General features: G+C 44.2%; 1 protein-coding gene across 1 annotated transcript; it reads left to right on the top strand.

Annotated features, from left to right (window-relative positions):
* Nucleotides 1-783: 783 nt before the first annotated feature.
* LOC118292246 (claspin) lies at nucleotides 784-11,924 on the top strand. Its single transcript, XM_035621010.2, has 24 exons — nucleotides 784-1,064; nucleotides 1,885-2,002; nucleotides 2,360-2,784; nucleotides 3,106-3,249; nucleotides 3,478-3,540; nucleotides 3,651-3,723; nucleotides 3,858-3,960; nucleotides 4,068-4,675; nucleotides 4,772-4,960; nucleotides 5,079-5,242; nucleotides 5,335-5,507; nucleotides 5,705-5,757; nucleotides 6,473-6,666; nucleotides 6,827-7,355; nucleotides 7,540-7,564; nucleotides 7,746-7,824; nucleotides 7,908-8,041; nucleotides 8,166-8,327; nucleotides 8,505-8,626; nucleotides 8,965-9,092; nucleotides 9,274-9,394; nucleotides 9,900-9,976; nucleotides 10,477-10,638; nucleotides 11,350-11,924. The coding sequence occupies exons 1-24, from the start codon at nucleotides 1,038-1,040 to the stop codon at nucleotides 11,476-11,478; spliced, it is 4,002 nt and encodes a 1,333-aa protein (XP_035476903.2). The 5' UTR covers nucleotides 784-1,037; the 3' UTR covers nucleotides 11,479-11,924.
* Nucleotides 11,925-13,521: the final 1,597 nt, after the last annotated feature.

Here is a 13,521-nt window from a genome sequence, read left to right as displayed (position 1 = left end):
GACGTCGTTATAATCATGTAAATTATAATACAACACAAGACAATATAATGAAGGGCGGAAATGCAAATAGACTTGGCACCATGTTAAGTATATGAATTAGTAAAAAAAAACAAATATATATATATATAAAGTTGAGACCAGTTGTGGTTAGTCACATGACTGACTGAATGGCTTAAGACAAAGTTATGCTTAACCCTGTATTTTATTGATTATTTGAGTACTCATTGCTCCATGTTTCAGATACACTGGTTAATGCAATAATTTTTTTTTCATGACAAATGGAAGTCCAGTGTTCAAAATCTTTGAGTATTACAAAATGAAATGTTCTGAAAGCATTCAAAGTAGAACCACAGTGTTTTATTGTAGTTATTATATTCTTGGGTTTTAATCACAGAAACCTAAGAATCTTTTTTTTTTACTGTTGTAGCTGGCCAAGATGGAAATAGACAATATACAAGATACTGCAATAGCCCAAGTAAAAGAACAATAACAAGTCACCACAGGAACATGATGGTTTTACTTTAAAATTAGAAATTTACTTTAAAATAGGTTTGGTCTATTGAACACTAAGTAACGAAATAGCAATTGTTTCTTTCTTTGTTTCTTTCTTTTTTCTCACAGCCACTAAAATCACCCTCACTTTAGAGTGAGGCCCCGCCCGTCCGCGCATTCCCGGTGTGTAAAATATGCGTTTCAAACGAGTCATGACGTCACAGCAGGCGGACACAAATCTCCGCAGCGGACCAATGGGAGAGCGAGAACCGGGCGATTGACACCTCGCTGGCGAAAAACTGCGGGCCAGCTGTCACGGCGCGCGAAAGATCAAAATTTTTGTTCTATTCGTTTGTATGGAACAGGCGGGAGGAAGAGGAACAGCCCGGCCACAGCGCTCTCTAAATGCGCGTTAAACGTATAAACTAGTGGTTTTCATTTATCTACCGACGTCTGCCGTGGCCGCCGAGCGTCATTGAGTCGTTGTCTCCGCCGGCTTCTTTTCTTTTTTTATAAAAGAGCGTGAATCTATCGGACGGACAAAGATGAGCCTCGTCCTTTCTCAACAACAGGTGAGGAAATGCTCTCAGATATCAACAACTACAGTCGACATCTATCCAGCGTAGTACTATCAGATTGGTTGACAGTGTCCCCGTCGGTTATAAGTTACGGGAGAAGGTCCGCAGTATTCCAAAATCTAAGATATGCTAGCAATAGCGATTAGCCTGTTAGCTAGCTAGCTAGGTTAGGTTTTAGCCAGCTGGGACGGTGGTCGTCGCCTTGGCCTGGTCGCGTCGATTAAATGTGTGTTTGTGATGCATTTTACTTTGCTGACCACTTGAAAGCCATGAGCAGATCGTGTTCCAGGGGATTGTTATGGCGAGACCAACCACTCGAGCCAGCTAAGTTGTGCGTTTAGCTAACTGGAAGCCGCGTCTCCAGCTAACTTGTGCTTCTTGTGTGGTTCGTGTCGAGGCGCCACTGGGGCAGTTTAACAGCCCCCTCGACCATTCGACCATTCGACCTCCATGTTTCCCGGTGACTCTGTGCACAGATGGCGTGTCCCTGTGTGCTTTATTGACAAATACAAGCACATGGATATAGTTTTTAATGTCCTACTCGTGACATAAGATCACTAATAGTATCACCTGTGCCCATCTTGAAAATGATAAGATTCAGTGCACACTGCAAAACAGGGAAATCTGAGAACAAGTATTTTTTTTGCAGCGTGTCCACATTTGGAAGATTGCATGTGTGTTTTGACTGTGAAGCCTCCCACTACCCATGATACCAGACTACTACTGCAATGCCCCATTTTACAGGAGAGAAGACAAAAAAGCAACTGCATGGTGGTTGAATAATGTTTTTTTTTGTTTGTGTCATCGTGCCCAGGCTGAGGGGCTTCCAGCTGTGGCCCGAACAGCAGCAGAGAGCGACTCAGACAGCGGGGTGGGCTCTCCAGCAGAGGAGGTGGTCTCGCAGGCGACCAACAAAAGAGAGAAGCTTCCAGGTGAAGTGACACGACAATAGGCGTCGATTCGACCTGAGACTGGCCAGAGCCACTATGGTTGTGTAAATGAGCAAATACATTTAGGTCAATGTCTTTAAAGCACATAGAGAAAATGAAATGTTCCTATGTACCACGCAAGGTGTGCCTTGACTGCCTGTACTTGCACTTTAAAGATAATAATAACCTCACAATAATACAATGATTACTTTGAAGAATCATATTTATTTAAAGCTTTTTTTAAAGGAGAGATTGAGATTATATGTATGTTTATTCAGGGATATTAATCCTACTTAGAATTATGCTGCTTCACAAAAAGTCTTTAACGATTCAGGGTGACCATTTTTGCTATTCTTCCAGACTCCGATGACGACGAAGACATCACAGCTCACAGAAAGCCCCGTCGTAATGCCATTAGAGACAGTGACAGCGAGGAGGAGGCGGCTGCAGAGAACAGCGTCAACATGGCCGAAGCGCTGGTCTTGTCTGCTTCCAGCGGAGAGGAGATGGAGACGGGTGAGGCCGAAGAGAAGGACGTTGGGAGAGAGGGGGGGGCGCAGAAGAGCAGGAGAATAAGCAGAGCACCGATTGAGAGTGAAGACAGCGAGCCCGAGAAATCGGCATGTGGAGAAACGGAGGAGCAACAGGATGAGGCGAAGAAGGGAGCGAAATCAAAGGAGCGGAAGAAGAGAGAGAACAGCCAGAGGCATCGGGAGAAAAAGGAGAAACGCAGCAAAGCGGTGGAAAAACTGAAAAAGAAAGGGAGGTTCTCCGAAATGAACGAGGTAAGTGCAGCTTGACCTTTTCTCTTGCCGTACTTGTACTTTTCCTCCATTGAGCATTTTGTCATACTTGTGAAAAGTGCTCATAAACCTTGGAAAAGTATGTTTTATATTAAGGGCATGCTCCTGTTTATGTCACTTAATATTTTCTCCATATTTAAATCCTTGTTTCACATTCCCGTGTAAGTATCCATTAAGGAAAGTCTTTATATAAATGTACGAAATTTTGGAAATGAACTAAAATTAAGTAACAATCAAAGTAGAATTACGTGACTCGACTCATGGATTTTATTTTATTATTAAACTTACAACCTATTTCCTCAGGACACACCTCTCCCTCGGGCTCTGAATGACAGTGGATGTCCGCTGGGCGACACAGACCTGTTTGACACTGGTCTGGAGGAGGAGGAGGAAGAGTCTCTCGATGCCATTAGAGCTGCAGTGAAACACAAGATGAAAAAACATAAGGTACAAAAAAGATGATTTGGAATCGTTCAGTCAAGACTTCAACATTATTTCTTGTGACTCGAATTATGTTTAGCGCTCAATCTTTCACATTATCACAACCATTGTATCTCTATACAAGATACAATGTATAATGCATAAACATTACATTTTTGGTTAAATTGTTGTTGGGGGAGGAAAATGTTAGGTCTGTTTTTTCAGATGTTGATCATTGTTAAAATATTCCTGCAGGAACCTCTCCTGAATGATGATGAAGAAGACGACGAAGAGGCACAGGAGAAACCTCAGCGTGTGGTATGTGATGACAAAATGCTTGAATTTCTTTTGAATGCTGTGTAATTAATACAAAATACCAGAGCACTTTTTTTTTTTTTTTTAATTTTCAACATGTGTGATGTTCTCAGGAGAGGAAAGCTGCACGTGCCAGCAAAGACGCGATGAAACAACTCCACAGCGAGTCTCAGAGACTGGTCAGAGGTCAGTTTATAATAAACATTTCTTTTGTCTTTGTGCTACTATTTCTTATTTGGTTTTGAAAGTTTTTTTTATTTTTAGATCATCATATGGTTCATGTTTTTAAAGAAGTGTCCAATGTTATTCCGTCTTTGCAGAGTCCACACCTGGCCTGCCCTACCACATCCCTGAGCCCAAGACCATCGACCAGTTTTTCAAGAGGAAAGCCAGGCCAGAGGGTCCCGCCATGGCATTATTAAAGTAAAGACAAGTATAACAGATAGCGCACACGCATGCCAGTGCAACGAACCACGCGTTGTCACAATTTTACCATACAAATCTAATGATAATAATCCTATTCTCTTCAGATCTACAAAATATTCAGCAATGAGGTTGGAGACTCCACCCGCGCCTCCTCCACCCCCTGTAAACCCATTCGTCAATCCCCAACAGCAGTCCGCCGAGCAGGACTCTTCTTCTCCGTCTCAGGCTCTCTCGTGCACTCAGATCCAGCCCTTGCCTCATCCCGCCGCCACCTCGTCCCCACAGCAGGAGAGCCATAACCAGGCCAGAGAAGCAGCTGCCAGCCTAGATTCCAACCAGGAATGTGGCCCGATGCTTTACCTCTCTGAGAGTCTGCAGGAGTCGGTCACAACAGATGGAGCAGTGAATTCTGTTTCTGACTCCGGGGAAGAAACCTCTGCAGTTCCCCCAGGACCAAGTCACACTGCAGTAAAGTCCGACTCTGAATCGTTGCAATTACAACCTGTGTCTGGGACTTCTGCGGAGCCTGTGGCTGCTCAGTGTGGGAGCACTGATTCAGCTGCAGCAGACTCTTTAGTGCAGCAACCTACCAAGCCCAAGAAGGACAAATTGGCCAGACTGAAACAGCTCGGACTGGACCCCCCACCCATTGCTAAACTGTGTCCGGATGATGGAGCCTTTGTTCAGCTCGAGCCTCCACAGCTCAACCCCGGTGAGTCATGATGATTAGTTTTTTAAAGATTTCAAGAGATGTGGAATAAGAATGTGTCCGCATAAACCCTTGGTGTTTCCTCTCTTCTTCAATCAGGCGTGGTGGCCCTGAAGGAGCGCTATCTTCGTCATGTCCAGCCCCCCGCAAGGCCCCATGGAGAGCGCACGATGCAACTCAACATCATCCGCAAAGATAACACCCCATCCGGCCAGGAAGAGTTGCGCACGGAGTCGGTCACGGTCACTGTTAAGGAGGGGGCAGATGAGCCTGTGCCCAGCAAACCCGGTGAGGATACGTTTGTGACATGCTCAAACAGACAGGGGGTGGTTACACGAGCCTTGAATGGAAAAATTGGGATTGATTTTTTCCTAACATGACAAACTTCTTCTGGTCTATTGCTCAGGAGAGAAACTGCTGACTCTGAAGCAGCGTCTGCAGCTTGCCATGGCCCAACGGAGAAAGGAGGAGAGGGCACGCAAGGCCGAGCTGAATCGCTTAGACAACGAAGACTGTGGAGAGGAAGAAGAGGAGGAGGAAGACCTGACGGATGACTCAGAAGAAGAAGAGGTAAGTTGTAATTTTTTGCTGCTCTGAAACAAATTACTTGATACAAATTTGTCTCTTTGCGCTCACATCAAGCCTGATCTTTTCATCCCAAGGGCATAGATGACTTACTGGGAGGTGATGATGGGGAGGAGGAGGGAGGCAGCAGAACTCAGAGTATCAGGAGCACATCTCCCGTGGCACTGACTGGACCCTCGCTGACTCCTGACCTCGTGAACACAGACGGCACACTCATGCTATTCCCTGGGAACTCCTGTTCTCGCACTGGGTAAGAGTGTGTGTGTGTGTGTGTGTGTGTGTGTGTGTGTGTGTGTGTGTGTGTGTGTGTGTGTGTGTGTGTGTGTGTGTGTGTGTGTGTGTGTGTGTGTGTGTGTGTGTGTGTGTGTGTGTGTGTGTGTGTGTGTGTGTGTGTGTGTGTGTGTGTGTGTGTGGTGGTAAAGCGTCATGTTCTATTTTGCATTTTAGTGATGGTGTCAGACGGTCTGGTCCTTCTGGACAGGACAGCAGCAATAAGATGGGTGAGTAGAGGGAGAGTTTTTAAAATCCTGACCAATTTTGCATCCGGTTGCATCATACACCGGAGGAGAATGATGGCAGATATTCTTCTCTCTAATCTCAAACATGCGCACACGCTACAAGGTTTGAAAAAATAATGGCACAGCGCACACTACAGGAGATTTATCTCTTGAGAGGGAGGGACACGCCACCTCATGGCAGAGAGGTGACTCTCATGAGGAAGACGGAGCAAACAAAACAAACACGATGGAGACTGTAATCGATAATAATGCTTTGCAGTGATAAAAAAATTTAAGTCAAAGGAACGAGTCTTTCAAGACACGTTGTACAGGAACTCGTGTTCTTGCCACATGTCGACAATCCTCTCCTCCGACTCAGCTGTCCACCGCACTCGTGCGGTACCTTGTTTCGCGGCCGCCATATCCAAAGGTCTATAATGTCAAGTAGCTGATGGTGTTGCTTGCAACCCAAGCGTGGCAACACTTTCAGCTGCTCAACTCGTCCCTCGTTGACAGTAGTCATCCTGATTTTAAATCCGAAATATGAAGCAGTTCAGGAGGTTTATGAACTGCTAATTATCGGTACCGACCAAGGTTCCAGACCAGTTTTCTCCTCCAGGGGTTAAATCAGCCTGAAATTGGTATTTGGTATTTTTCTTTTGGGGAAAGAAAAATGTATTATGTATACTTTTCTCACTCTTGCCACTCTCGTCTCCAGAAGAGGACGACTCTCTGTCCCTGGTTAAGGACAACAGCCACAACAGCAGCTTTGAGCTCGCCGGCTCCATGATCACCTCCTACCAGCCCGTTAGTCATCAGCGCTCCACAGGAAGAGGCGTCTCTAACTACGCCATGTTCCGCTCCCCTTCCCCCTCCCTCTTCAGGCCCAGCTTCCTCGGTTCTGCCTCCAAGGTAAGATTAAAAAAGGTTTATGCTCAGGGTTGAACAAGTGCGAGTTCAGCCAGACTGAAAAGGCACAGTAAAAGTAAAAATCCACATAAGTCATCTCTGCATTTAGACCATGGTGTTTGCTTCAAATTGTGGCTTAATTTTTCCTTTCACCCCCCATTAGAGTTCAGGCAAACTCTCTGAGCCCTCGCTCTGCCTCCCCGTTGAAGACTCCCAGGACCTTTACGCACCTCCATCCCCAGGCGCCGACTCTGGGCCCCTGGGCGGAGCGGCCTCTGTCCCCGGAGACTCCCAAGGTCGCTTCTCCTTGGAGGACGACACTCACTCCCAGTTACTTGACGCAGACGGCTTCCTCAACGTGGGGCCGCGCCCTGGTGCGCCCCCTTCCCACAAGAGACAATTGATCCTGGACAGCTTGGATGAGAATGCGATGGACGCCAACATGGGGGAGCTGTTGGGGATGTGCTCAGGTGTTTTTGGCACAGCGGAGTGCGACTCCAGCAGGGGCGGAGGCCTCGGATCGACGGAAGAGGACGAGCTGCTCGGGTTGTGCTCCGGAGCGTTTCCAGCGACGCAGAAGGTAGAGGAGCCGAGGGAAGGAGATGGGAGTAAAGATGGCGGACAGGATGAAGAGTGTGACAATCCCATGGATCAGCTGCTGGGGCTGTGCTCAGGAAAATTTCCAAGTTCAGGTAAAGGAGTGTGCCATATGTGACTAGAGTCAAAGTATCCACTGCACTAAATCCTTTCTTCATGCTGGGATCTCTATTGTTTTTCTTCATGTCTTTAGTTTTTAAAATATTGAAGCGTCTGTTTTAAGCGATTTTCCTCAAGTTACAGAATATTGAGATTTGTCTCTTTTGCCATCTATTTCAGGTTCGGCTTCACCAGCACCAGAAAGGTACAGTTCAAAAAATGAATATATGATAAACCAGTAAAAAGTTAGAAGCTGCTGCTTTACAGAACTTCTCTCCTTGTGTCCCTCTTTTTTTCTCATTGCTTTAGTCCATTTTGATTAAGGAATATTATTGGAATATTTATATCAATGTAAGATTCTCATAGTGATATTTTTCTTTATATAGTAAAAAGGAGGAAGAGCAGGAGGAGGAAGAAGATGAGGACTGCGAGTTCCGGCTTCTGTCAGATGTAGAAAGTGAACAGGTAAAAAAGAATTGTCTTAAAATTTGATCCTAAATGTTCCTGTTATGGTTTAGGGGCAAATGACAAGAATTGTGGCTTTATAGGAGGACGATGGCGGAGAGGAGAACGCGGAGCATGAACCTAGCGATGAGGAGGAGGATGAGGGAGATGCTGCCGTCGAAGAGGAAGAGATGCAGGGTGTGTTTGCGTCCCACCGAGTCAAGAAAAAGAAGAAAATGTAAGTCACGAATCAAATCCAACTTAATGTTCGTAGCATTACAGAATTAAATTGGGTTGTTTAAAAAAATCCAAAATCCACGCCGCACCGCAGGTTTTAACCGCGTCTTGCATGTTGTCCACAGGCGTTTGACCGACTACCTAGACTCGGAGGCTGAGCTGTCGGGCAGTGACAAGGACAGCGACGACGAGGACGGCGACAGAGGGAGCGAATACGAGGAAGAGGAGCTCCTCGAGGAGCTTCCCTCGGACGAAGAGCTGCAGGACCAAGTCAACAAGATCCACATGTGAGTAACAGCTGCTCTTACACCACGTTTGTCACCTAGTTTCTGTATCATTGGTTAAACCGTGGTGATTATGCTTCTTCTCACTGCCTGAAATTATTTGTTTCTTTTGTGTCACTGTGGAGAAGCTTATATCTGTTCATGTTTTTTAACTTTAAAATCTATGCGTTGTTCTTAAAGGAAGCAGATAATGGATGACGACAAGCGTCGCCTGAGGCTCTACCAGGAGCGCTTCCTGGCTGATGGCGACCTGCACACCGACGGCCCGGGACGAGCTCGTCGCTTCCGCTGGAAAAACATTGGTGAGTTTTCAAGGATGAGGGAATTAATGTCCTTAAATGCCATATGCTTGTAAAGTCATGTTATATTTATAGACAGTAGTTGTTCGAGGAAGACAGACCAAGAATAAGTGAGATTCTATTTGCTATTTAAAGTTTTACAAGGTAGCCACACAGCATAACAGTTATATGGAACTGGTGATTAATATATAATTAATAATAATAACAACAACTGTAAAGTGGATGTCTGAACTTTCGAGTCTCGCAGATTTATATTTCAGTTTCTAATTCTAACAAATGAACTAAAACGACCTTCAGTATTGTCATTTCATCCAGTTTCCATTTTGAATCTTTTCCTCCAGACGACAACGGCTTCAACATAGACCGGATGGGGGCGGAGGAGGAGGAGGAGGAAGATGAAGACATCGACCAGAGTGAAGTCCAAAGGAGGAAAGAGAGACTGGAGAGAGAACAGTGGCTCAGGGAACAAGTAGGTCGCATTGTGAATTTGTGATTTCAGATATTAAAAAGTTCCTGATCACACATAAGTAAAAAAAAATTCCAACTTTTGCTTTATGGGATTTGGTGATTTTGAAAAAAGCAAGCTGCATGAGTAGAAGAGGTGTTGTTGTCATTTCGTCATCTTTATTCCTCTCTGTCTCCTCTCATAGTCTGAACAAAAGGCGGAGAAAGGGGAAGAGTTGGATGCAGACGACGAAAGGATCGGAGAGGAAGACAGTCATTTTATGAAGCTGGCCAAGAAAGTGACAGCGAAGACCCTGCAGAGAAAAGGTCGGTTTAACACGACGCCATTTAGGTGAAGTGACCGACAAACCAGAAATGAGTCACTTGAGGTTTCAAGTGAGGAAGGAAGAACGTGGAGGGTTGAAAAATCAGTGAAATAACTTTGAAAGCGTTGAAACACTGGCATGTGTAAACTAAACTTGCCACCGATGTGAAATCAATATAAGAATTGAACAATTTTTTTTTTCTCAGAAAACTTGATAAAACTAAACTAAAGCAGACAGACGGGAAACTGCTGCCAACACTGTCTTTGCTAAAAGTTCCATCACTGTTGTTCTGGGAAGTTGTTGCATTTATTTAAATTATATAAAGAAATATGAATAAAACCGGTTCGCTACCTGTGATATTCATGAGTTTTGCGTATTGGATATACTTCATGTTTTATACCACTTTCACTTTCATAATTGAATAATTCGGACACAAACTCCTTTGGTCATTATAAAGGGAATCTCATTCCGATTATTTCACTAATTTTCACAATGTTTTAAATCAGATTCCTCTGTGGCACCACAACTGGAAAAGAAGCCCTCAGCTCTCAATCCCTTCCAGAGACCCTCACAGTCTGTACAGGTATGTCACTGTCGATGTAACAGACACACAAACCACTTGATATTATTATTTTGAAGATTTTCTGAGTTGTAATTCTGCCATTTTTGGTTGTTTCACGGTATATCTGTACAACTTGCCGATAAGGAATTTCTCATTACATAACTTCACTTAACTCTTGAGTCCAATTGCAGACAGCCTTAAAGTGAGAAGTTATCTCTTGTGACTTTTTTTTTTCTTTCTTCATCAAACGGGAAGCATCTGACTTTACAAAAATAGCATAACCTCATCATTCGTTGCCTGCAGTTCTCTGGCTTTTTATAAATCTTGTGGTTGTTCCGTTAAATGTGAAGACCTTTTCACTCGGGGGGGTGGGGGGGTTCTGCTATGTAATTGGTGTTTAGGAAAAATGCTGCGGCATGAGAGGTCTGAGTGAACGTCTGTGATTGTTTAACAAGCAAAGTTCATTACTGAACTTACTCTGTGCAATGACAGATTCATGTTTTTTTATTGGTTTCTTCCAGGTGAGGAGGGGTTCGCTGCTCAGTCAGCCCCACTCCGTCCTCCAGAAACTGGCTTCCATCTCGGAGGGGAATCCCCTGGCGCCCCGAAACAGCCGCGGATTCCTGTTTCAAACGCTCTCACCCGAGAAGGACAGCAAAACCTCAAACGCTCCACAGAAACAGGTGAGCGAGCGTATTCCCTCGCATGGGTCGTTGTCTAAGAAGCGATTCTTATCCCTCAAAGCTTGTTGTTCACTCCTCACTTAACATCAAAGGGAGGGAGAGGAAAAAACTGGAGCTGCAGCAAATTAGCCGACAGAAACTATTTTGATAATCAAAGAATCGTTTGTCATTTTGAAAACAAGCAGTTTCACTGAACTTCAATGTTAAATTTTTATCTGCCGTACTTTTGTCCTCCTGATTCGCCGTGACTCTCTTGTCGTGTTATGTCTCCTCTGCAATATCTCCCGTTCTAAAAATAAGCGCAAAAACAAAATACTTTCCAAAGATCTCTGAAGTGTGATAGTCATGTGAATGTGTGATGGGGGGGATTTTATTGTTTCTGATGTTTTCTAAATAGGACACTAGGTGGAGCCAAAGCCCACTGCTCCCTTTTATGTATCCTTTTGTGCAGACATGGTTTCCTACACTAATGAGGTAGTGTAATTAGGCTTCGGCTTGTCTGTCTGTTTGTTTGTTGTGTTGTTTGTAGGATTACTCAAAAAGTTATTTATGGATTTTTATGAACATTTTATCAAAGCTAGATTACATATTGGAGAGACCTGGATCAGGCTGGGTTTTTTTCACCATTGCAAGTGCTCTTGTTTTTCTGATTGTGTGTAAGAGCCTTGAAGCTGTGAGGAGGCATTTAACTGCATGCGTTTGGCTCCTCAGGTGATGGTGAAGAAGAGGGGGCAGGTGGAGGCGGCGAACCCGGCAGCGAAGAGGGTCTGCAGGGAGAACAAACCTGCGGGACAGACTAAAGGCGCCCAGAGGAGCATCTTCAACTTCCTGGACCACTGAATTTGATGATTATCGGCCAGAACTTTTACGCGCCTATTTCAGCAGGCAGTGAGACTCGAAAAATGAAGGATGCGGCGAGGAGTACGGCTGACTTCAGGCTCTGAAGGTGCACAAGGGTACATGGTCATGTGTGTGTTTACATGTTTATATTGCCTTAAAACAGCAAACTAAAGAGCAGCAATAAGGGATCCTCTTAAATCTTTTACTTGGTGAGCGTTTCTCTTACATACACTGGTCTCAATTTGAAATCCGCTTCAGGACCGTTCACGTGTCACAATCTCACTCGACCTCATTTGGACTGCTTCGTGTTATGTCCATTCTAAATGTTTTATTGTGTAAATAGGATTGATTTGTTGTTGTTTTTAACGGAAAGGGTTTTTTGTTTTTATGTATGATGATTTTTAAATGTATTAGTTTTACAGTGTAAATAAAAGTGTATTTTAAGACATTGCTCTGTTTGCTTGTTTCCCCTGCTCAGGCTGGATGTTACCAGCTACAGTGCAGGATCAGTATAATGGTATGAAACAGATTTCATTTGTTATTTCACACGTGATTGAAATTTCTGTTGAGAAATTGTGTGTCTAGGGATTGTTGGGCTCTATAGTCAACATTTGAGGGCAATGTACAGACGCCCTTATCTTGAAAGAGCTAAGAATTTCTTTTCCTGTTGAATAACTACTTTATAATATCTCTTTTCAAATTGAAATTTCGAAGCACCTTTTGCTTGTGTAAATCTGACTCGGGACCGTCATCCACATCTGAGACAAATCTCACTGTTCTGGTCACACTGAGGATCAGACTGGAAATCACATGGCCATAGATGAATCAAATCCAATTCAGTGCGTCCAATCTGATAAAGGAGACATCGCAACTTATCACGTTGTTAATAGACTTTGAAAATCCTGTACGACCTTGGCCTAAGTTTGATGGGCATGTGGCTGTCAGAGGTCCAAATTTTTTTTTGTTATTGTCTCCTGAACACAACAGGTTTTCATCGACAACGCTATAATCAAAACCGACTATGTGACTATCAGGGCGTCTCTGGTTGGATCGCTTGTCAGATCTAAAACTGAATGTCTGGTTTTTGGGCAGATAAGTTGTTGGTATGTTCAGCTTTATTTCAACGGCTTTCTAGAAGAAGAAAAAAAATTGTGCATGACAGGAATTGTGTGCAACAAAGTTAGTTCAAGATCGCTTGAAAATGTAAAGAAGCATTTAATAACTTCCTCTAAGGTTGTTACTTGTTGCTTCTTGTTGTCAGACCTCATAAGAATGCAATGTGTCTGATCTTCAAACTACAATTCAACAAATTGAGTGTTCTACAACAATCCCTGTACGGCACACGACACATGCTGTGGGGAAACGGGTTCAAAAGACATGCTGACAAAAGAAAACATGGCATTTAGAGTTCCACAGAATCAATACCTGGTCAAAATAAACACTTTACTAGAGTGGGGAAGCTTTTAATCAATTCAATTCCACCTCGTTGGGGTGTTATTGGTTTGAAACCCACACTTCTCCACCGGCCCTCGTCGCTCTACACGCTCCTTTTGACTCCTCGTTTCACTTTTTTTCTTGCAGGTTTGACGCATAATTGCAGTTTAGGGACTAATGACTTGGCAAGTGGCTAATAAAAGGCCGGGCATTAAAGGGAGTTACTTCTAACGAGCCCCCATTCGTGCCTCTCCATCTCATTAGCGGCCACGGTGATTAAGAGGAGGTCCTGGGGTTAGGAGCGGGCGCAGGAGGCCCCATTACACATCATTAGGGGCCAACGCCAGGAGGGCCTGGAATGAAACCCCACGCTGGGCCCCTGCCTGTGGCGAGCTGCCGTACCTGCAGGCACACAGGCTTAATCCTGGTGTTGTTAAAGCAACGATTACATTATTTATTTATTTATTTTTTACCTCTGTCGAAGAGGTAATGGTTTGTTGGCTTGTTTGCCAGAGAGCGAACAGGTCTCCAAAACGTGGCGGGATGCTTTTGCACAATAAAGGAGCAATTGGATAGATTTTGCCGTGGACACGCATCTATCATTACACT

This window comes from Scophthalmus maximus, chromosome 22, assembly GCF_022379125.1.
Source record: "Scophthalmus maximus strain ysfricsl-2021 chromosome 22, ASM2237912v1, whole genome shotgun sequence".
In the NCBI taxonomy this organism is placed as follows: domain Eukaryota; kingdom Metazoa; phylum Chordata; class Actinopteri; order Pleuronectiformes; family Scophthalmidae; genus Scophthalmus; species Scophthalmus maximus.
Note: the sequence above shows the minus strand (reverse complement) of the source record. Positions and strands in the feature narration are given on the sequence as shown.